The following is a 24471-nucleotide window of genomic DNA, read 5'->3' on the forward strand; positions in this document are numbered from 1 at the left end:
TTAGATTTCTATTGTGAAATTAAACCAGAATAACCAGAATATAAAAAGAATAAATAAATACATATATATCATATATACATATGTATCATATATACATATAAAGGGTTCATCTCGTTTCTTTTAGGTAGAATAACAAAGTTATACAAGTTGAATTTCTCTGATAATTTGTTTAAATTGAATAAAATGGAATTTAATTATAAAACAGTGTTTTATTTTACTCATTTTATTTTATTGTTTTTCTTTAATGTAACGTATACAGTTATTGTCCATGTTTGATGAATAAAAGACTAAAACAGTGTGTGTTTGTATCCAGCAGGGGGCGGTGACGCAGCGGAAACACAAACACCAGAGAAGAATAAGAGCAGCGAACTGTTTCCGGTGGCGGAGGTCTTAAGAGTACAGGTGATCAGAGATTTAACACCGTTACACGTTGCTTGCGTCACACGTGAAGAGTGACGTCATCTGGACAAGTGAGTGAACGTGTTGAAGATTTTCAGTTGATCACGTGTCAGTCTGCAGGTTCACGTTCAGTGTGTGTTGTTGTGTGTGTGTGTGTGTGTGTGTGTGTGTGTGTGTGTGTGTGTGTGTGTGTGTGTGTGTGTGTGTGTGTGTGTGTAGTATGGACCTGAGCTCTGCTCGTTCTGAGGTGAAGCAGATCCTCCTGAGGGTTCGTCCGGCGGAGCTTCAGGAGTTGCTGAAGTGGATCAGAACTTCAGGTGAAATCAGTTTAAATCACTTTAATCTGTGACTCAAAAGTAAAAGTACTTCAGTTACTCTGAGATGTTTTGAGTTAATGAGAAAACATTTCATGTATTTGTTATGTTTGTCCTGCAGATGAGCTCGATGACTTCCTATCTGACAACAAGACCAAGATCCTTCAGAACATCTCCGACGACCTGAGAGCCCGCCTCCCGCTGGACGCCATGCTGGCCTCAGAGACCGCCGCACATGGCAAGGTACTGTAGGGGTACTAGACTAGTACTGCAGTAGTATTACAGTAGTACTACATTAGTCCTGTGTGTTGCAGTATTATTGCAGTAGTGTTACAGTAGTACTGTAGTAGTACTACAGTAGTACTTTGGTCCTGTGTGTTGCAGATGTCCCAGTGTTCTCGGCCTACGGTCCACGTTGACGGGTTCCTGTACGACGAGGACCTGGTGGACTCTCTGTGTGAGGAGGGAACCATGAGCCGGTCCTACTGTCTGAACTGTGGATCTACCAGAACCGCCCCGCTGGGTCAGAACCTTCATCCTCCTCCTCATCCTCCTCATCATAAACCTCCTGTCCTCCTGCTCTCACCTCTTCTCCTCTCCTCCCTCAGACTTCATCTCTCACTCGTTCTCCATACCGGAGCTCCGGTTCCTGTTTGAGAACGTTCTGCCGGACCTGAGCGGCCGGCTGCTGGTGGACGTGGGCTCCAGGCTGGGAGCGGTTCTGTACGGGGTCAGTGGAACCAGGAGAACCCAGAGGAACCTGATAACACCCTACTGATGGAGAAATTAAATCAATGTGTGTGTGTGCGTTTGTGTCAGGGTCATGTGTTCAGCTCAGCCTCGCAGCTCGTTGGTGTGGAGCTCAGTGAGGAGTTTGTGAAGCTGCAGAGAGACATCATCCAGAGATACACACTGACTGACAGGATACAGGTATACACACACACACACACACTGACACACACACACACACACACACACACACACACACACACACACACACTCTCTCTCCTGTGTGTTTTCTGCAGGTTATCCACTCTGACGTCTGTCAGCAGAACGTTCTGCTGCAGAACGCTGATGTTCTCATCATGAACAACGTGTTTGAGTTCTTCATGGAGCCGAGTCAGCAAGTCACGTCAGACACACAAACACACACACACAGACACACACACCGCACACAGATCTGTGTTTATGTCTGTAACATATGAGACAAACTGAAAACAGTTTATTAAACACTTCGTAATTTCACATTTAATAAATACAAAAATACTTTGTTGAGAACACATGTTCACACATACACACATATAAGACAGAGTATATATTTACCTCCACCTGTGTTTGTGGTGCGTTCAGGGCTTGGAGGTTCATCAGGGAGAACTTTAGGAAGAAAGGCTCTCTGCTGGTCACAGTCCCCAGTCTGCAGGAGAGTCTGAACCCACTGCAGGTACATACACACACACTGGCTGTTTCACAAAATCAGGGATCCTTCCTCTCTGTGGTAGAACCACTAATAGAGCCTTCAGTTCCACACAAATTCTGTGCTGATATTGTAAACCAGTTGAGACATGATGTGTCTTTAATGTCAGCACTCTGACACATATAAGTGGAAATGGAAAAAGATGGTCCGGGTGCCAAAGTATAATTTGAGAGCAAAATCCGTTTTTCCGTTTTTGGTTTAAAACGGAAAAAGGAAAAGGGGGCTGTTTCCGGGTTTTCGTATTTTCGTTTTGACAGAAAAAGGAATTATACTTTGGCACCCGGACCACCCGGACCGAAGATGCTTTAAAGTTGAATCTTCAAGATTTAACCAGTAAAAGCCACAAAGTGATTAAACCTGAATATTTCTCTGATCCTGGAGTAGAACTCACCATGGAGATGTTCTGGTTCTCTTTTTAATTTACAGAACAATGACAGTTATTTATAAATAACAATAACAGGTAATAGCAGACTGTTGGTCTGTTAACACAATAAACATGTATAGCTATCTGACTGGCATAGCTACGTTTACTTTACACATCATCAGACTGACGTATATATATATGAATTAACATTAATAACTTTAGCGACTGAGGCATCAGTTAACTGAACTGGTAATATATCAAGATGTTTATTATCTTTAGATAAATATTCTGGTATTTGTTTATGCATGTTTTGCCTGACTTTAAACAGCTTTGTAAGTTATGTGATAACAAATATTCAGTGTAAACTGAAAATATTTATATATTTAAATGCATATTGCGCCGCCAGTGTTGCTGTTTCTTTGCTCGCCATTTTAAAATCTCCCGGTGGACCAGTGGGGCAAGGCATTATGGGTACGTGGGACACAGAGGATACACACAAACATCCAACAGAAGGACTCTATACTCTGGAGGATCCTGGACATCAGGACAGTCCTCCAGCTGTCCATGACGTAGAATCCTTCAGATTCAGACGTTTGAAGTTCCTTCCTTGACTTTAGGATACAGCCCATGACACACACACACACATACACACTCTCTGTGTTTCCTTGTTTCAGCAGGAGGTGCTGCCCCTTGGCTGGGTGGAGGAGCTTCCTGTGGACTACGATGGTTTTGTGGGTGGGGACACGGACACCGACGCACTCACACAGATCCACCTGTACAGGGTCATGTGATCCAGACTGACACGGGTCAGAGTCCTGGTCCTGGTCCTGGATCACATCACGAGGACCAAACTGGACCTGCTGAACGTCTTCAGACACAAACAGACTTAAACAGGAAACACGTTACTGAGAGAGACATTTACTGAAAAACACCATCAGATACCAGACCAGACTGATCTGTTCTGAACCGGTCTGATTAGGTCTGAACTGGTCTGATTTGCACTAAAGAGGAACCTGCTGGTTCTCCTGACTGTTTGCTGTGTGACTGTTGAACATCTGATGAACCAAACTCTGTCAGTCAGAGATGAAAAGATCAATTTATATGAAGCCAAATTAAAATAAATATTTTTCAAGATTTCAATTTTTCATTTCTTTTTTCTTTTGAATAATTCTGGGTGATTCACTCAAAGCACAGTGTCAGCAGGATGATCCAGACCAATGCTCTGTGTGTTTCTGTCAGATTCACAGTTTTCATAAAAATCACCCAAAAAAACTGTGATAAAATGTCCCATAGAACCCAATGAGAATGCCTGTATCAAAAATTAAAAAAACACATTATTTATAAAGCACTTTTCATACAGTAGATGCAAGACAAAGTGCTGTACAGAATATAGAAACAGAAATGCAACACTTAACCCCCCCCCACAAACACACATACACACACACAGAGCCACGCACCCACCGCGGACACACATATACGCACACACACACACACACTACACAAACCATCACTGAATTAACATGGCAGGGCACTGAGGAACCATGAGAGGAAAACCACCTATGGGGGGCTCATCCACACTGAGAGGGATCGCAGCCCACGGCCGCAGGAAGCGCCGCCACCACAGAGACCCCCGACCCAGATAGACCGGGGTAGACTCCACACATGGTGCAGAGCCCCCGACCCGGGCAGACCAGGGGGGACTCCACACACAGGGCAGAGCCTCCCCAGTCCACCTAGCCCGAGGGGCCTCCAGGACAACCCCCCAGCTGGCAGATCAAACACACCTCCCAGTGCGGAGGCCCCCATGAGGAAGCACTGGAGCTAAAGCGCTAAAAAGTAGATAAATAAAGACTCAGCTATAAATAAATGAATATATAACTAAATAAAAAAGTAAAAAAATAAAATAAAATTTAGACTCCGCTAAGACACAATAAAATAAAGAAAAAATAGATTAATAGATGAATAAATTAATAAATAAATAAAAAGACTGGGTAAACGAAGTCAGTTAAAAGCCAAACTAAAAAGGTGAGTCTTGAGCCTCCTTTTAAAAACATCAACAGTCTCTGCGGTCCTGATGCCCTCTGGCAGGCTGTTCTAAAGCCTCGAACCATAATGGCTGAATGCAGCCTCCCCGTGGGTTTTGGTCCGAACCCTTGGAATAATTAAAAGGCCGATGCCAGAGCACCTCAGGATCCGCGAGGGCTGATATGGTAAAAGCAGGTCAGATACATAAGATGGCCCAAGACCGTTAAGACACTTAAAAACTAATAAAAGCACCTTAAAATCAATCAGTCTTTTAACAGTTTTGGTTAAAAGTGGAGCCACAGAGTCTAAAATTGATTTCAACTTTCTGTTAAAATTGTCAACAATAAAATCACAGGGTGCAGGTAAAACCTCAGCAGGAGTGCTCTGTAAAATCTGGATAAAATTTGCAGCCACTTCAGAAGTTAGGTAACGTTTCCTCACTGTTCTCACCGGGGCCTCCTGATGATAAAACTGCCGATGTTAAAATACACACAGTAATGGTCTGACACAGCCAGGTCAACAACAGAGGACACACCGGTGGACAGGCCGTAGGTTATGACCAGGTCCAGGGTGTGTCCTCTGTTGTGAGTTGGCTGTGTGACATGCTGGTTAAAACCCATGCAGTTTAAAAGATTTAAAAATTCTCTGGACAGTGGGTCTGAGATATTATCAATGTGCAGATTAAAATCGCCAGTTATTAAAACTCTGTCGTAAGAGGTGTGTATTATAGATAAAAGCTCAGAAAATTCACTGATAAAATCAGTGGAGTGATGGGGTGGTCTGTACACGGTGATGCAAAGAATCGGAGGACTGTTAAAAACAAAGGCATGGTACTCAAATGATGAGTAACTGTTAAAACCAACTTCCTTTGACATTAGAACATTATTAAAATTGAAGCAGTTCTGCCTCCTCTCTTTCCTCCCCTGGTGGAAAATATAATTTGGTGGGCAAGCCTCAGTGAGAACAGCGGTGCCTCTGTGCCAAGCCATGTCTCTGTTAAAAGCAACCCATCTAACTTACTGTCTAAAATCAGGTCATTTATGATAAAAGATTTGCTTAAAAGAGAGCACACGTTCAGCATGGCCAGGTTAATGCTTGTGCTGAACGTGCGCTCGTGACCACAAGATGAAACTAGAAAATTTCTAAAGAAATTTTGATTGTGTGCTTGCCTCTGGCCCTTGATTCTCTTATACAAGTTTCTAGGACAGTTTATTAGTTATGAAAGGGGCGTGGCTAATCAAAAGGGAGGGAATTTACAAAATATTGTTATGTAGAACTGGTCAGTGATGAACCATCATCATGCATGACAAGTTTGAGGCAGATTGGACAATGTATGGTCAAGTTATAAGGTCTCATGCTTTATGAAAAAATGCCATGTCCGTTAAGTTAGAATGTCTGTCTTGGAGGAGGGAGGGGGGGGTTGGTGGGAGGCTTTGGTAGCTAAGCACCGGCAGATTTGCCAGTGGCCACAGCGTCCCTATCCAGTCGGATCGGTTCCCCGAATCCATCAATTGTCAATTCTTTGTCCAAATCTTTATGTGACAACCACGTCTCGGACAGTGCCAGAATACAGGCGTCTCTGAATTCATGCCTGTAGCGGGCCTGCGCCTGCAGCTCCTCAGTTTTATTCCGCAAGGACCGGACGTTTGAGAGACCGATGGAGGGTAAAGGTATATGCGACAGAGACATACCTCTCATTTTAAGACGAATCCCCGCTCTTCACCCTTGCTTCCTTGTCTTTGATCCCTGGTGTTTTCCGCCGGTCGTTATGAAAGCCGGTCCTCGTAATCCATATGAGCGGATCCCGTCAAAAGTGGGAGAATTAAAGTCCGCCGGAGGAACACCAACTGTGTTCCACCTAAGGAGGACCTCTCTGGTGTACTGGATCCGATCATATCCAGCCTGGATCCGAGCAGGGGGACTGGAAGTGATTAAAGAGCAGCCGGGCCTCCAGGCCAGGTAGAACGCCAGCCAAACAATTTGTAGCAAGAAGAAATCCATGGTGAAATCAGCGCTACTGCATACTTTAATAGCGAAACTGTGGGACAACTAAACCTTAAAATTGGCCAATGTTGATTTAAAAAAATAGATAAAACAGACTAAATACACAGCATAGTTAAAAACAAACAGACGGAGCCTACACCTGCTGCCGGTCGCTGCATGAGCAAGCGCCCTCATGGAAGCGGAATTAACATAAACTACTTTCATAAATTATGTATTATTATTTTTTTTAACCCTTGTGTGGTCCTCCCATCGACTATATACCCATGGTCCTCAGGAGTCAAAAAGGATCCCATGACACAAGACTGTTTTTATGGGAAAACATTTTTTTTTACCAACTTTTTTTTATTTTTTATTATTTTATCATTTAAGGCAACTCATGCCCCAAAAATTGATTGATTGATATATTATTTTCTTTATTATTGGTCAATTTTAGTCAAATATTCAAAATTAGGCCTCATTTCAAGAGAGAGAAAAATAATTCTTGATGGGAATGCACAGAGTAGGTCATGTCAACTTTTAGTGAAACTTCTGATCTTTTGATATTTGTATATTTGAAAAAAAAATTGACCAATAATAATGAAAAAAATATGAAAATGAAATATAATTTTTTTGGTCATGGGTTACCTTAAAAGGTGAAAAAAAAGGTGATAATATTTTTTTCTACATTTCCTAAAACCAGTCTAATGTCATGAGGTCCTTTTTGACCCCTGAGGACCATGGGTGCTATAAAAATGTATAAAACACGTAAAAATGTATGAAGAAAGTTATAATTTATATTATCTATTAAGGATGCAGAGGGGCACATATGCTGAAAATGTTACTATGTTTCTAGAGGTGCTATGTGTGTATTTAATTCAAATGATTATATTCAGCTTCATACTGATTTTTATGAATAAGTGATACATTAATTCAGTTATTTAAAACATTAATAACACATTATTGTTACAATGCTGCAATGCTCACGGTTGTCATCCTGTTCTAGATAAACACTACTTCACCTAAGAGACTTTAGTATCCAGTTCTTCGTTGACCTTCAGCATTCAGTTGTTTGTCTTCACCTTTTCAGGTAAGCAATTTTAAAAAATTGCTTTTGTAATGTTGAGAAACACTGAAATTATTATACATAAAGAACTTTCAACCACTGTTCTGTGATGTCATGGATAGTGATATACAAATATATCTGAAGGAAAGGTGTATTTGGGATAATCAATATTATTAGTATTATTTATGCATTTATTTATTTTTAAATTAGAGAATGGGGGAAAATAGATTATTAGAACAAAAACTAGTAACTAGTAAAAAAAATTGGTAACAATAATGGTCATTCATTAATTGACGCTTGGTCAAACTCTCATGTAATTAAGTATTGCTGTCTCATTAACATGTTGTATTTATTCATTTTGTAGGCTAAAACCTGAGAAGCCATCACCATATTGTTGTTTCACATCAGAGTAAGTATTTCACATTATGTAGATTTTTCAGCATGTGGTCCTCAATATATAGTGTAGAAGTCACTGTATTTTCTGACTTTTCCAGGTTTCCTGTGTCCAGCATCTTCAAGACAGACTAAGCTAACTTTTCATATTTTTTGCACATTTATATTTAGGTTAGGTTAGGAGTAGGTTAGGTTTATAGTAGAGTATTTAGTTTGTACAGTTTAGCTTTTTATGCTGGACTAGGGACAGTTAAGTTAGCAAATTAATTTAGTTCAAATCACTTACAGTTGCATATTATTGTTATTGAGTTATTTTGTGAGTTATTGTTGTACAGGCTATTGTATATTGCAGGACCAAATGAGACGAGGAAGACCACTGCTTCCAAGATGCCGCGCTCAGAAAGTGCGTTGGACAAGTCTCGACCTTGCAGATCCTGCCCCACTCAGCCCAACCACTTCCGACCATAGGGGACCTCAAAGACCTCCGTCAACCAGCCGGCTGTGGATGATGGATAACTCACCCACAACTCCTTCTCCAGTATACAAGGTATGTGTTGCGGCGATCTGAAGCTGCGTGTGTGTGACAGCGGCCGTGCTGCTGCATGCGCGCGCCGGCGTGTGTGTTTCTCCGCGGCGCGCCTCAGCAGGTGCGCTGCTCCAGCAGGTGAGCACAATCCCAAATCAGCGCCAAGGTGATAAAAGACCGACGGCAAACATTTAGTTGGGTGCACGGCAGAGCTGAGGAAGGCAGCAGAAACGTTCACCGTCAATAGACTGAAATAACGCATGGGAAAGGACTCTAACGGACTACCGGTGAGCTCATGTTGTTTGTGGCAGAGTTTAATTTTGTTTGTTTGGGTTTCAGTTCGTTAAAATATGTAGAAATGTGCATATTCTGATTACTTTATTTATCTTAAATAATTGTATGTTTAAGTATTGCTTAAAGCCATGTTATTTGTAACTTTTAATTTAGTTAAAATCTAGCATATTTTGTTTATTAAAATACAAAGCAAAACATTTAATTACGGCTAAAACATAAGTATTTTTGTTAAGTGTTAAAATCTACAGTGAAATCGGCTATAAAAATAAGGCTTGATTTAATTTAAAATAAGTTAAAATTGTCTGAAAAGTACACATATTGAACATGTTGAAAACCTGTATGTTTAAGTGGGTTAAATTTAGAACTACATTTGTTTCTTCAATGGTTAATTTACCCCATTTATTTAAGTTATATACTTTGTGGATTATTGGTTACCTCTTTAAAATATACATGTTTAAAATATAAATGTTTAAAATATACATGTTTAAAATATATATACATGTTTAAAATATATATACTTGTTTAAAATATACATGTTTAAAATATACATACTTGTTTAAATGATACATGTTTAAAATATATATACTTGGTTAAAATATACATGTTTAAAATATACTTACCTAAAATATACTTACCTGTTTAAAATATGTTTACCTTACCTGTTTGAAATATACTTGCCTTTACTTACCTGTACCTTTTGTTGGTGATTGCTTTTATTTACAATTGTTTATTCTTGTGTTTAAAGGTTTTTCACCTGCACTGAAATGCATTGCTCAAACTGCAAAATAAAGCAAGTGAAAGAGTGAAATCCTGAGTCAAGTCCTTCCTTTCAAGTGTGGAAAGCCATGCAGTGAAAATACACTTGACAGTGAAAAACCGAAGACCATAAGCTTGAGGCATTAAGGCATCATCACCAGGGAACTTCTGTGAACGTCCTGTAGCCATGGCTGACCAAGCAAGTGGGAAATCTGCGGAGCAACTTAAAGTGGAGAGAACAACAGCTAAAAGACTATTCTCTCGCCTGGCCAACCGCATAAGAAGAACATATGCAGACATGTCTGAAGAAGAGCTCAAGGAGAGTTACAGCAAACTCACAGCTGAGGCCAAAAAAGTTATCGATGCAAATGATGATTTGGAGGCCGCAATAATTGCAGATCTGGAGGCGGAGCTGGATGCAGGTGAAGACGCTGCGTTAACTGTGGAGCAAGAAGCCGAAATGGAAAGGACTGCAAAAGAGTGTGAGCTGAAACTAAGAGAGACTAAAAGACTAATCCAGGAGACTTTGTGGGCCAGCTTTGGAAAAGTTGAGATTTCTACAGCACTACAGGTGGCAGAAGGGGAGTGTGAACGTGTCGATGCTGTTCAACCAAACATCAGCCAGGAGGCATATGAGTTCAAGCTCAACCACCTGAAGGAGCTGGCAAAAACTGCAAAGGAAGCATACAGCCGGTGGAGTCAATGGGTGCCTCCGGATGCAAAGCAAGGATGTCAAAGTCGATTGAGAGAGCTTGATCTTCACATCCCCAGGCTGATTTCCAAAACGGCAGATGTCATACAGGCAAGGAAAGAGGAGGATGCTGAAAGACAAATATGGACACCTACTCCATCCTACTCCCAGCCATCCATCCCAGCCATAAGGTTAAAACCCACAGCCCTCCCCAAGTTTACGGGAAACAAACGGGATTTTCACAGATGGAGAAAAGACTGGGAAGCACTCCAACGGCAGGGGGAGCCAACCGGCTCAAGGGAGGTGAAGAAGGTTCAGCTGCTGGACAGTCTTGATGATAAAGTCACAAGGGACCTGCGACTCACCACTTACAACACAGCTGATGACATCTTCCGTGTCCTAAGCAACCGCTACGGCAACCAGACCTCCATTGCCATTGAAATTGTGGAAGAATTACAGAGAATGCCTGCTGTCCGGAGTCACCAGCCGAAAAAAATAGTGGAGCTGATTCAAGCTGTGGAGAAAGCACTGCAGGACCTGACGGACCTTGGAGACACTGGTGCTATCAAGAATCCTCTAGTCACAAAGTCCATTGAAAGTAAACTCCCAGAAACTCTCAAGAAGGAGTGGCTTGTCTATGTTGCTGATAAAAGAAATGCTGTGGCTCCAGAGAACAGATTTGACAGTCTTTTGGCATTCCTTAAAGAGCAAGAAAGCATATATGAGCAGCTCGAGCAACTAAGGGAGGAGGAGCCAAGAATGGAGCAGAGACATGGCAGAACCAAGGCAACCAAGACAAGTGGTGACCATGCAGGGTGTGTCGTCTGTGGCGACCCAAAGCACAGGACAAAACTTTACTTTTGTAGGCAGTTCCGGGGGCTGATGCTGGGAGAGAAGAACGCTGCTGTAAGGAGGTTGGGGGCATGCAAGGAGTGTCTCGAGGTCCATGATGACTGCTCATCCTGCAAACCCGGCTTCCTGTGCAAGAACAAAGACTGCAAGGATAGAAGCACTCCCATGCACCATTATTACCTGTGTCCCAACTTTGAGATGAAGAAAAGCAACGCAATCCAGAAGAGGAGCAGGATTGATCCAGAGGAAGAGAGGGGCAGGAGGAAATACACAGAGGAACAGGAGGAGTTCTTCAGTAAGCTCTCACCTGAACTTGCATGGCAATGCCGAGATGTCTTCTTCAATGCTGCTTCCAGAGTCGTTCGATCTGTAAAAGACAAGACTGGTCTCCTTGAGGGAAATGGACTGCAAGAGCTGCCAGTAATAATGATGCTTCTTGAGGTGACAGCTAATGCCGGGCAGAAGATTGGCACACTAATTGATTTGGCATCGGACACCAATTATATAACCCACAGGGCTGCGAGCAGACTAAACCTCAGAAGTGAAGAAATCAAATTGGTCGTCCATGGAGTGGCAGGAATGAAGGTTCATGTGGAGACGAAGCGGTACCTCCTAAAAATTCGAGTTAAGACCCCCAAAGGCACTCTGCGACCACACAATCTGGTTTGCTATGGGCTCGACAGCATTGCAGACATCCACAGACATGTCACCCCAAAACAGCTTCAAAAGTTCTTCCCGGACGTGCCACTGGAAGAGGTGGTGAGACCAAAAGAAATCAACCTGCTCATCAGCCACAGGGAAGGCAGACTAGTGCCTCAAACAGTCAAAGCTGTTGGGGACCTCGTGCTGTGGGATGGACCCCTCGGGAAAACAGTTGGAGGAACACATCCCAAACTCTTTGAAGGGCTATCCATGTCAGCCCACCAGTCCAAGACACACTTCGCCAGGTCAATGAGGGCAGCTGCTGTAAAGTATGAGGAACTCATCAACAGGGCCCCAGAGCAGCCTCCACCAAGCAATCAAATCACCACCCAGGCCAAAGAGTCAAAGACTTCAGCCACTAAGAGGGACTTCCTGGAGTGGTGGAGATGGGACAGCATAGGTGCAGCGTGTGAACCAAAGTGTGGGGGATGCCGCTGTGGAAACTGCCAGCCAGGCGGCAAAGAAATAACTCTGGCTGAGGAGAGGGAGCTCGAAGTAGTTCGTGAAGGTCTCACTTATGTCACAGAGGACCGGCATAGTGAGGAGCCACACTGGCATGCTCGGTATCCCTGGCTAGAAGATCCTGCCACCTTACCAAACAACAAGAGAACAGTTGAGGCCACGTTCCTCAGAACAGAAAAACAGCTTTCCAAGGAACCGGAGTGGAAGGCTGCTTATGCTGCTCAGGTGCATGACATGGTCAATCGAAGAGCTGCCATCAAGTTGTCAAACAATGTGATCACCAGCTGGACTGGACCGGTATGGTATGTGAGCCACCTCATCGCTCCTAACCCCCACTCTGTCACAACCCCTGTAAGGCTCGTGTGGAACAGCAGTCAAAAATGCAGAGGTGTGAGCCTAAATGACCTGCTGATGAAAGGCCCAGATGTCCTCAACCCGATTCGTGCTGTCCTCCTCAGATTCAGGGGTGGAAGATATGCTGCGCTGGGGGACATAAGAAAAATGTATAATTCAGTCTGGTTAGAAGACACAGAGATGCACCTGCACAGATTCCTGTGGCGTGACTCAGAAGAGGAAGAACTTGGAGAGTATGCCATCACAAGAGTGAACATTGGAGACAAGCCAGCAGGGTGCATTGCGCAGCTAGCAATGCGTGAAACAGCTAACCTCCCTCGTTTCACTCACCTCCAAGAAGAAAAGCAGGTACTCCACCAGGACAGTTATGTTGATGACATCGTCACGTCACATGACAACCTTGACCGACTGAGAACCATTACAGCAAACGTGGAGCAGATCCTGAAAGCTGGAGGGTTTGAACTCAAACCTTGGGTCTTTTCTGGGCAAAGTGGGAGGAAGGAGTTCAGTAACAGGATGGAGGAGAAGGCAACAGGGACCATAATCCTGCCAAACCAAATGCGTGATAATGACAACAAAGCACTTGGGCTGGGCTACCTGGTAGAAGAGGACAAACTGCACGTCATGATCGGCATCAACTTCTCAAAGAGAAGGAAAAAGATGCGGCTTGGTCAAGATCTCCTGGAGCAGATCAGAGCTCAGACACCAAACCCCCTGACACGTCGAGAGTTGCTCAGCCAGGTATCGGGGTTGTATGATCCACTTGGCCTGGTAACCCCGGTTAAGCAGAAAGGCACCATCCTGGTAAGGAGGGCATTCCGAGAGGATGCAATAAAGCTGCTTCAAGAGTATGTCCGGCTTGACGAAATCAAGTTCACCAGAGCTCTGACTCCACCATGCGTCGCAGGGAAACCCTCTGCAATCACATTTTTGGATGGAAGTAAGCATACCTATGGAGCTGTGATGTATTTGAGATGGAACTCGGACAAGGGCCCAATCATCAGATTGGTAGAATCTAAAGCCAAATTGACACCATTAGATCAAAGAGGAGAGGCTGGGAAAGCCAGTGCTCAGGACCTGGATGAGTGCTCAGAGTGGCAAGAAGGCCCAAAGTTCCTTAGCCTGCCAATAGATGAATGGTCAATGCACTCAGCCAAAGATCTTGCAGCCGCTGCAAGAGACAGCATCAACAAGCTGCAAAAGAAAGCATTTGTTGCGGTCTTGACAAGATCACAGGAAAAGACACAAAACTCCATCAGTACCCAAGTCAGAGTCACAGGAAGGACCAAACGCAACAAAGGAGACCACCTGCAGGCCCGACCATCCAAAACCTGATGGACATCAAGCGGTTCAGTGATCTAGCTCGCCTGGTCAGGACCTTTGCATGGATTTGGAGGGCAGGGAAGAAGTTTGGACTGCCAATGTTTCGACTGTGTTTAGCAAAGTGGGAGGCAGTACCAGATGTCGACGTCTTGTCGTCCTCCCAGTGGAGGATCAAGTTGTGGTGGACCAGCTCGCCTGAGAGGTGCGATCTTCCTAGGTCACGCCCGGAAGATCGAGTGGGAGGTGTTGCGGCGATCTGAAGCTGCGTGTGTGTGACAGCGGCCGTGCTGCTGCATGCGCGCGCCGGCGTGTGTGTTTCTCCGCGGCGCGCCTCAGCAGGTGCGCTGCTCCAGCAGGTGAGCACAATCCCAAATCAGCGCCAAGGTGATAAAAGACCGACGGCAAACATTTAGTTGGGTGCACGGCAGAGCTGAGGAAGGCAGCAGAAACGTTCACCGTCAATAGACTGAAATAACGCATGGGAAAGGACTCTAACGGACTACCGGTGAGCTCATGTTGTTTGTGGCAGAGTTTAATTTTGTTTGTTTGGGTTTCAGTTCGTTAAAATATGTAGAAATGTGCATATTCTGATTACTTTATTTATCTTAAATAATTGTATGTTTAAGTATTGCTTAAAGCCATGTTATTTGTAACTTTTAATTTAGTTAAAATCTAGCATATTTTGTTTATTAAAATACAAAGCAAAACATTTAATTACGGCTAAAACATAAGTATTTTTGTTAAGTGTTAAAATCTACAGTGAAATCGGCTATAAAAATAAGGCTTGATTTAATTTAAAATAAGTTAAAATTGTCTGAAAAGTACACATATTGAACATGTTGAAAACCTGTATGTTTAAGTGGGTTAAATTTAGAACTACATTTGTTTCTTCAATGGTTAATTTACCCCATTTATTTAAGTTATATACTTTGTGGATTATTGGTTACCTCTTTAAAATATACATGTTTAAAATATAAATGTTTAAAATATACATGTTTAAAATATATATACATGTTTAAAATATATATACTTGTTTAAAATATACATGTTTAAAATATACATACTTGTTTAAATGATACATGTTTAAAATATATATACTTGGTTAAAATATACATGTTTAAAATATACTTACCTAAAATATACTTACCTGTTTAAAATATGTTTACCTTACCTGTTTGAAATATACTTGCCTTTACTTACCTGTACCTTTTGTTGGTGATTGCTTTTATTTACAATTGTTTATTCTTGTGTTTAAAGGTTTTTCACCTGCACTGAAATGCATTGCTCAAACTGCAAAATAAAGCAAGTGAAAGAGTGAAATCCTGAGTCAAGTCCTTCCTTTCAAGTGTGGAAAGCCATGCAGTGAAAATACACTTGACAGTATGGGTTTGTTTTTTTCCCCATCACAGTGGACACAGACATGGCCTGATAATACAATCTGCTGTCTTAACTACTTCCTTTGAATAATAAAATATTAATTCACAATTGAGTATTTATAATGTATGAATAAATTTGGTATTGTGTCATCAGGTTCTGAAAATACAGACACCCCCACAGTCCAAGAACAGCTGGATGACCTCTGGACCCACCTGCCCCCGTTCACCAGTTGAAAAGATAGGCTTTTTAAAAAATTCTTCAATTGTTAATTCTGCACAAAGTGATACACAAAACATTGTATGTATTCCATTTCAACTAACACAAACATGAAATGTATATTTAAATACATGACTTAATGCAAATCATACTAAATATCTTTTTTTTTTTTTTAAACCAACCATTGCACACACTGGAGAGGTTACATCTTGATGGTAATTTTTAGATTAACAAAACTTTTGTGAGATTTGTAATTGTTGTTTCTGGGGAGGAGGCGGAGAGGGTTAGTCTAAACATTGCATGCAAGAGACCAACACTGCCGTCTCAGGGGAAAGCTATCTGTATAAACAACTATCAATCTACTTGGTTGCTTCAAAATTTTACGATAGTTTTGCAAATCCTGACCCAGAGAAAAGCACATCAAACAAACAAAAAAAGCAATGGTAGATTTTCAAGGCCTTTCAATGACATTAACATTATTTTCAATGACATTGACTTTGCAATTAACATTAGTTTTATGCGCATGGTCTCAGTGGCAGTTGCAGGTTCGCATGGACTCAGTGGCAGTCGCTGGTTCGCATGGTCTCAGTGGCAGTCGCCGGTTCGCATGGTCTCAGTGGCAGTCGCCGGTTCGCATGGTCTCAGTGGCAGTCGCCGGTTCGCATGGTCTCAGTGGCAGTCGCCGGTTTGCATGGTCTCGGTGGCAGTCGCCGGTTCGCATGGTCTCAGTGGCAGAGTTACTGGTTCGCATGGTCTCAGAGGCAGAGTTACTGGTTCACATGGTCTCAGCGGCAGAGTTACTGGTTCAAATGGTCTTAGCGACAGTCACCGGTTCACATGGTCTCTCAGCGACAGAGTCGCCGGTTCGCATGGTCTCGGTGGCAGGCGCCGGTTCGCATGGTCTCTAAGCGACAGAGTCGCCGGTTCGCATGGTCTCGGTGGCAGGCGCCGGTTCGCATGGTCTCAGTAGCAGTCGCAGGTTTGCATGGTCTCAGTGGCGGTCGCCGGTTCGCATGGTCTCAGCAGCAGTCACCGGTTCACATGGTCCCAGCGGCAGAGTTACTGGTTCACATGGTCTCAGCGGCAGAGTTACTGGTTCACATGGTCTCTCAGTGACAGAGTCACCGGTTCGCATGGTCTCAGGAGCAGTTGCAGGTTCGCATGGTCTCAGTGGCGGTCACCGGTTCGCATGGTCTTAGCGGCAGAGTTACTGGTTCGCATGGTCTCAGAGGCAGAGTTACTGGTTCACATGGTCTCAGCGACAGTCATCGGTTCACATGGTCTCAGCGGCAGAGTCACCGGTTCACATGGTCTCTCAGCGACAGAGTCGCCGGTTCGCATGGTCTCGGTGGCAGTCGCCGGTTCGCATGGTCTCGGTGGCAGTCGCCGGTTCGCATGGTCTCAGTGGCAGAGTTACTGGTTTGCATGGTCTCAGAGGCCGAGTTACTGGTTTGCATGGTCTCAGCAACAAAGTTACTGGTTCATATGGTCTCTCAGCGACAGAGTATATCTTTAAGAGTTTTGAGTGGTGCTGTTGTGGCCATTTCATAGTGTCTCTGAGCTGATCTCTAAGGTACTCTGTATTTTGGACCAAAAACTCCTTTGTATTCCAGTATCCATGTTCCTGACTGTCATTAATGTCATGTCTGATTTCCATCAGAGGTTGATTTAACTATGGTATATGTTCCTTTTCAATTTTCATGTCCCACACCATTACTTCTAGTTTGTGAACTGAATGTTGCAATTCTTCCAAGGGATAGGAGGTTACAACTGAGCAGTTAGAGAGTCACCATCACATAAATAAATATCAATTAGAGCCATTGTGTTTGAGCGAACCTCTCATTCCCGGGGTCTGAAGAATTCAATATGTTCTTGTGGCTACCACCACGGGGAGCCTGTTGTCCAGGGCAGCTATTCTCAAACTTGGGGTCCCGACCCCAACTGGGGTCGCGAGATGATTTCTGGGGGTCGCCAAATCATTTTTTAAGTCAGCTCTCTCTCCACTGTGTTAAAGTGTTCATGTGTTTTAGTCTTTTTGGTCATTTTGTGTTTTTTTAGTCATTTTGTGTCTTTTTTGGTAATTTTGTGTCTTTTTTTGGGGGTAATTTTGTCTTTTTTAGGTAATTTTGTGTCTTCTCTGGTCATTTTACGTCTTTTTTGGTCATTTTTTGTCATTTTGTAGTCAATTTGAGTCCCTTTTTGCTTAATTTTATGTAATTTTTTGGTATTTTTTTATATAATTTTGTGTCATTTTTAGGTCAATTTGATTCTTTTTTGGGTAATTTTGTGACAAATCCCAAAGTAGCAAGTTATTACTTTCCAAGGAGTCTCTGGCTTGAAGCTGACTGTTACACACTCAGGAGGTCAGAATGGACCTTTAAACTTATAGCAAAGGACTTCGATTAAAACTAACAATAAAATATAAAAAAATATATAAATGCACAGACAGAGAGATGTTTTAGTTGTTCTCTGCTTCATTATTCGTCCAAAATTTGTCGCATCAACTGAGTTTGTATGATCTGAACTGTGAGATTCTGTTCAGTGAGGGGGGGTCACAGACAACATGCATGTTAAATTCGGGGTCGCGACTCAAAAAGGTTGAGAACTACTGGTCCAGGGTATGGTAAATTACACAGCTATCTTTTTTTGCAGAGTATTTAAAGAAGAGAGTCAATGAATGCCAGATTCCTATTGGCTTAACAAGGGAGAGTTGACTGGCGTGTGGATTTTGAACAATAAAATATAGACTCAAATAAAGCAGACAATTTTTATGGCAGATTGCCACACAACATGGGCTACTGCAAGCAAAAGTGGCCCAAATCTGTTTTGTTTTTTTTGCTTATATGTATCTGCTTTTGTTTTGTTTTGTACAGTATGCAGCACAGATCAGATGGAATCTAATTTTTTTTCAAATCAGAACCGGGTCTCTTTGTGATCCTAAATCGGATATAGATCTTATATTTTCCAATGCGACCTCAGGCTGAACAGTCATGTTGCATTTCACAGTGGTCACAATTCAGGACTGTAAGTTCACACGCAGTCTTATATGAACCACATTTATAAAACAATGTGAACACGGCTGTGAACGGCTGGCAGCTCAATCTTAAACAATACAAGTTAACACTGGCGTGAGACAACAGAAAGTCTAAAGGCCGGTGTTGTGTCCTTACTGGTTTCCACACTAACTGGTTGCCGTAGGCTATGATCTGCGCATTTACTGTTACGCATGAGATGTCCGTTGTACTGAAACCACTTGCTGTTAATGTGAGAATTCTGTCTGACGCAGGCCTATGTTATGCTGTGCGTTGACACCTTAATACTGTAAGAAATAAAGCACGAAAATCATAAAAATCAAAGTGCAATCAGCACTTGTAGGAAGGTGGGTGGCACTGCATTTCTGTGTCATGTGCTATAGTTGAGCCGCAAATATAACGACCACCCATGTCCGACTGGTCCCTCCTCCGCCCTACATCATCATAAACAACACAACGCAGAGTTCCAGGGTGTGGAGAGGCTCATCCCACATGGGCTGGGTTACAAATACAATTATACATTTATTTCCTTTCTTACATACATGTTTATATTTTTTTGTAACAAAATATGTTTTTATCATACTTGCTGGGTGGGCCAGTGAGTAAAATGGGTGGGCCCTTTGCTGGCTACGTGTCTGGCCTACAGATCTCCAGAAAATTATCTCGTTATCTCGAGAAAACAAATGAAATTAACTCGTTATCATGAGAAAAAAATATATGAATGCATGGCCGTTCACCTAATAAGGTAAGATATCTATCTACCCACCCTAGAAGAAGCAGCAAAAACTATGTAAGACAACCTGTTATTGTCTAGGGCAGGGATTCCCAAAGTGTGGTGCATGCACCCCTGGGGGTGCGCGAGCTGCCGCTAGGGGGTGTGCGAGATGAAAAATTTAATGGCGGTCTGATGATAACACAATTCAATTTTTTCCCCCCACACAATAAAGAAGTGTAAATTAAGATTTCCTTTGTAAAATGTAAAATCAAAAACTGTAATATTAATTAGTAAATAAATGCAGGCTATTCAAAATGCACTTCATCTTCAAATGAAGCGTAGAAGAAGTTATCATCTTCCATTTTTCCAACCTGTGTTATAATTGATGATACGATTATGACTGGTTGTTTAGCTCCACGCTCATTTAAACTTGCTGCAATTTTTGTTCAACGCGGCTCAAAATATAACATTTTCCCCAACTTATGTGCTTTCTGCCTCTGATCCTGAGCCTGTCATCATCCTCTTTGCTCTTAAAAGTGTAAGCTTGCGCATAACTTTGTTGCATTATATTGAAACTATGTTCAGGTTAATTCAAATGCGAGACCGCATTGTTGTGATGGTGATTATTTTATTATGTGTTCTCATTCAAGCATGATTAAACATGCCGCCTTTAATATGGCTATAAAAAAGCTTATTGCATTTTGGTTTTTTTGAAGGTGTAGGGGATTGGAGGATGCGTCAACAGGGTTGGGACATAGAAGGGGGTGCGCAGCTAAAAACGTTTGGGAACCGCTGAGTTAGAGTAAACTGTTTTCAGTTAAGATGTCTGTGTTGGAGGAGGGGGGGGGGCTTTGGTAGTTAAGCAACCAGGTGGCCAGGTGGAGTCGACCAATCAGGGCAGAGCAATCAACTGAAATTAACTGACGGTGGAGACAGTGCCGCCACACTGAGCAGCCAGAGGTCGACAAACTGGAAATTCTGGCCTCGAACAGAAAGCATTTTTGGCAAAATCATAATACCTATCATTGGTCCGACTTCACTTTGAGCGTCCTGAGTTCTTCCTCAACGTCTACATGTTGTTGTTTTTTTAAGAAAAATAAAAAAATGGCTTTGTCAGAGCGAACTAAAAAAACTGTTTTTCAGAAATCTTCCTGCGTTTTTAATATGGTAGCGAATGAGGCAGTTTGTGCGTGCTGTTGGTGCACCTGTGCATCCTACGCCCAGACTATAACTCTGACAGCTTTACCAGAGGATTGTGACTGAGAGGACAAATTTTCCTACGTTTCTATGTATAAATTATTTCTGTAGAGTGAAATTTGCAGCCTGGAGCGCAGTTTTCAAATGTATTTTTTGACAATTCTTTCTCTCCCTCTACACTCTGCTTGATGACATCACCACTCTAGACTCTCCATAGGGTTACATTGGGGGGATTTTTTTGACGTGTTTTTGCCCAATAATTTGAAAACCGTTTGTCGAAACCCTTAGAAAAGTCATAGCACACTTGTCATGGGCGAGCCGGTCGATTTGATACCTTTTTTGTGTATGTGCGACCAAAACTCTGGGAGGAGTAGTCGGCCGAAAAACAATACAGAAGAAACGGAATAAAAATAAAAATAATTAAAATAGACCCAGTGAATAGTAGTTAGTGTGCTTTTGCAAGCAAGCACACAAAACTAGAAAATTTCTAAAGAAATTTTGATTGTGTGCTTGCCTCTGGACCGTGACTCTCATGGCTTATCAAAAGGGGCAGGGATTAAACAGGGACTTTCTGCTGAGTACACTGACACCTCATACAAGTCTCTAGGACAAACGGTTCACTAGTTAGTAAAAGGGGGCGTGGCTAATCAAAGGGGCGGGGTTATCAATCACCAGTTAAACAGGGACTCTGTCCTGAGTTCACAGACACTTCATACAAGTCTGTAGGACAAACGGTTCATTATTTAGTAAAAGGGGGCGTGGCTAATCAAAAAGGGCGGGAATTTATGAATTATTGTTACGTAGAACTGATAAGTGATGAACCATCATCAGGCATGACAAGTTTGAGGCAGATTGGACAATGTATGGTCAAGTTATAAGGTCTCATGTTTTATGAAGAAAACGCCATGTTTGTTCACTTAGAGTAAACTGACAGTTATCAGTTAGAATGTCTGTGTTGGAGGAGGAGGGGGGGGGGCTTTGGTAGCTAAGCAACCAGGTGGCCAGGTGGAGTCGACCAATCAGAACAGAGCAATCAACTGAAATTAACTGACAGTTCCGCCACCGGGGCAGACAGAGGTGGACAAACTGAAAATTCTGGCCTCGAACAGAAAGCATTTTTGGCAAAACCATAATACCTATCATTGATCTGACTTCACTTTGAGCGTCCTGAGTTCTTCCTCAACGTCTACATATATTTTTTTTTAAGAAAAATGAAAAAATAGCTTTTTTAGAGCGATTTAAAAAAACACTTGCATCTACTTTTTTATGAAATCTTCCTGCGTTTTTAATATGGGAGCCAATGAGGCAGTTGGTGCGTTTTGTTTGTGCATCTGTGTGTCCTGCACCAAAACTATAACTCTGACAGCTTTACCAGAGGATTGTGAGTGAGAGGACAAATTTTCCTACGTTTCTATGTATAAATTATTTCTGTAGAGTGAAATTTGCGGCCTGGAGCGCAGTTTTCAAATTTATTTTTTGACAATTCGTTCTCTCCCTCTACACTCTGTTTGATTTCATCACCACTCTAGACTCTCCATAGGGTTACATTGGGGGGATTTTTTGACGTGTTTTTGCCCAATAATTTGAAAACCGTTTGTCGAAACCCTTATAAAAGTCATAGCACACTTGTCATGGGCGAGCCGGTCAATTTGATACCTTTTTTGTATATGTGTGACCAAAACTCTGGGAGGAGTAGTCGACCGAAAAAACACCACGGAAGAAACGGAAGATTAAAAACTAGAAAATTTCTAAAGAAATTTTGATTGTGTGCTTGCCTCTGGACCGTGACTCTCGTGGCTTATCAAAAGGGGCAGGGATTAAACAGGGACTTTCTGCTGAGTGCACTGACACCTCATACAAGTCTCTCGGACAAACAGTTCACTAGTTAGTAAAAGGGGGCGTGGCTAGTAAAAAGGGGCGGGGTAATCAATCACCAGTTAAACAGGGACTCTGTGCCGAGTAATCTGACACCTTATACAAGTTTCTAGGACAAACGGTTCATTGGTTATGAAAGGGGGCGTGGCTAGTCAAAAAGGGCGGGAATTTATGAAATATTGTTATGTATAAGTGGTCAGTGATGAACCATCATCATGCTTGACAAGTTTGAGGAAGATTGGACAATGTATGGTCAAGTTAAGAGTTAACTGTTTTCAGTTAGAATGTCTGTGTTGGAGGAGGGAGCGGGGAGGGGGGAGGCTTTGGTAGCTAAGCAACCAGGTGGCTAGGTGGAGTCGACCAATAAGAGCAGAGCAATCAACTGAAATTAACTGCTGTTGGAGACAGTTCCGCAGACAGAGGTGGACAAACTGAAAATTCTGGCCTCGAACAGAAAGCATTTTTGGCAAAACCATAATACCTATCATTGATCCGACTTCACTTTGAGCGTCCTGAGTTCTTCCTGAACATCTACATATTTTTTTTTTTGAAGAAAAGTGGAAAAATAGCTTTGTTAGAGCGATTTTAAAAAACGGTTAAATTTTTTTTTGGGAGAAATCTTCCTTCATTTTTAATATGGGAGCCAATGAGGCAGTTGGTGCGTTTTGTTTGTGCATCTGTGCGTCCTGCGCCAAAACTATAACTCTGACAGCTTTACCAGAGGATTGTGAGTGAGAGGACAAATTTTCCTACGTTTCTATGTATAAATTATTTCTGTAGAGTGAAATTTGCGGCCTGGAGTGCAGTTTTCAAATTTATTTTTTGACAATTCGTTCTCTCCCTCTACACTCTGTTTGATGACATCACCGCTCTAGACTCTCCATAGGGTTACATTGGGGGGATTTTTTGACGTGTTTTTGCCCAATAATTTGAAAACCGTATGTCGAAACCCTTAGAAAAGTCATAGCACACTTGTCATGAGCGAGCCGGTCGGTTTGATACCTTTTTTCTGTATGTGTGGCCAAAACTCTGGGAGGAGTAGTCGACCGAAAAAACACCACGGAAGAAACGGAAGAATAACTAGAAAATTTCTAAAGAAATTTTGATTGTGTGCTTGCCTCTGGACCATCATTATCGTGGCTCAAATCAACAGTCAAACAGGGACTCTGTCCTGAGTTCACAGACACCTCATACAAGTCTGTAGGACAAACGGTTCACAAGTTAGTAAAAGGGGGCGTGGTCACTCAAAGGGGGCGTGGCTTGAATCAGCAGTTAAACAGGGACTCTGTCCTGAGTTCACAGACACCTCATACAAGTCTCTAGGAGAAACGGTTCAATAGTTATGAAAGGGGGCGTGGCTAATCAAAAAGGGCGGGAATTTATGAAACATTGTTATGTATAAGTGGTCAGTGATGAACCATCATCATGCTTGGCAAGTTTGAGGAAGATTGGACAATGTATGGTCAAGTTATTAGGTCTGTTCACTTAGAGTAAACTGACAGTTATCGGTTAAAATGTCTGTGTTGGAGGAGGGAGGGGGGAGGCTTTGGTAGCTAAGCAACCAGGTGGCCAGGTGGAGTCGACCAATAAGAGCAGAGCAATCAACTGAAATTAACTGACAGTTCCGTCACAGTGAGCAGACAGAGGTCGACAAACTGAAAATTCTGGCCTCGAACAGAAAGCATTTTTGGCAAAACCATAATACCTATCATTGATCCGACTTCACTTTGAGCGTCCTGAGTTCTTCCTGAACGTCTACATATATTTTTTTTAAAGAAAGATGAAAAAATAGCTTCGTTAGAGCGATTTTAAAAAACTGTAAAAAAAATTTTTGGGAGAAATCTTCCTGCATTTTTAATATGGGAGCCAATGAGGCAGTTGATGTGTTTTGTTTGTGCATCTGTGCGTCCTGCGCCCAAACTATAACTCTGACAGCTTTACCAGAGGATTGTGAGTGAGAGGACAAATTTTCCTACGTTTCTATGTATAAATTATTTCTGTAGAGTGAAATTTGCGGCCTGGAGCGCAGTTTTCAAATTTATTTTTTGACAATTCGTTCTCTCCCTCTACACTCTGTTTGATTA

At 42.4% G+C, this 24471-nt stretch overlaps 2 protein-coding genes across 8 annotated transcripts; both read left to right on the forward strand.

Annotated features, from left to right (window-relative positions):
- Positions 1-334: 334 nt before the first annotated feature.
- zgc:109986 (uncharacterized protein LOC553566 homolog) lies at positions 335-3685 on the forward strand. 7 transcript variants are annotated; one of them, XR_009395867.1, is made up of 9 exons: positions 335-470; positions 619-716; positions 835-956; positions 1098-1236; positions 1322-1443; positions 1533-1643; positions 1739-1840; positions 2064-2154; positions 3226-3685. XR_009395867.1 is itself a non-coding variant. In XM_059353329.1 (9 exons), exons 2-9 carry the CDS (start codon positions 620-622, stop codon positions 3340-3342), a joined length of 906 nt encoding a protein of 301 aa, XP_059209312.1. In that variant the 5' UTR covers positions 335-470; position 619; the 3' UTR covers positions 3343-3685. The 7 variants fall into 7 exon arrangements, 5 of the variants coding, with proteins under 5 accessions (XP_059209312.1, XP_059209313.1, XP_059209314.1 ...); XR_009395868.1 differs by having other exon boundaries at positions 3229-3685; XM_059353329.1 differs by having other exon boundaries at positions 1739-1845.
- Positions 3686-8673: 4988 nt separating this feature from the next.
- On the forward strand, positions 8674-15713 carry LOC131988465 (uncharacterized). Its single transcript, XM_059353581.1, has 3 exons — positions 8674-8828; positions 9581-14480; positions 15233-15713. The coding sequence occupies exon 2, from the start codon at positions 9779-9781 to the stop codon at positions 13985-13987; it is 4209 nt and encodes a 1402-aa protein (XP_059209564.1). The 5' UTR covers positions 8674-8828; positions 9581-9778; the 3' UTR covers positions 13988-14480; positions 15233-15713.
- Positions 15714-24471: the final 8758 nt, after the last annotated feature.

This window comes from Centropristis striata, chromosome 16, assembly GCF_030273125.1.
Source record: "Centropristis striata isolate RG_2023a ecotype Rhode Island chromosome 16, C.striata_1.0, whole genome shotgun sequence".
NCBI lineage: Eukaryota > Metazoa > Chordata > Actinopteri > Perciformes > Serranidae > Centropristis > Centropristis striata.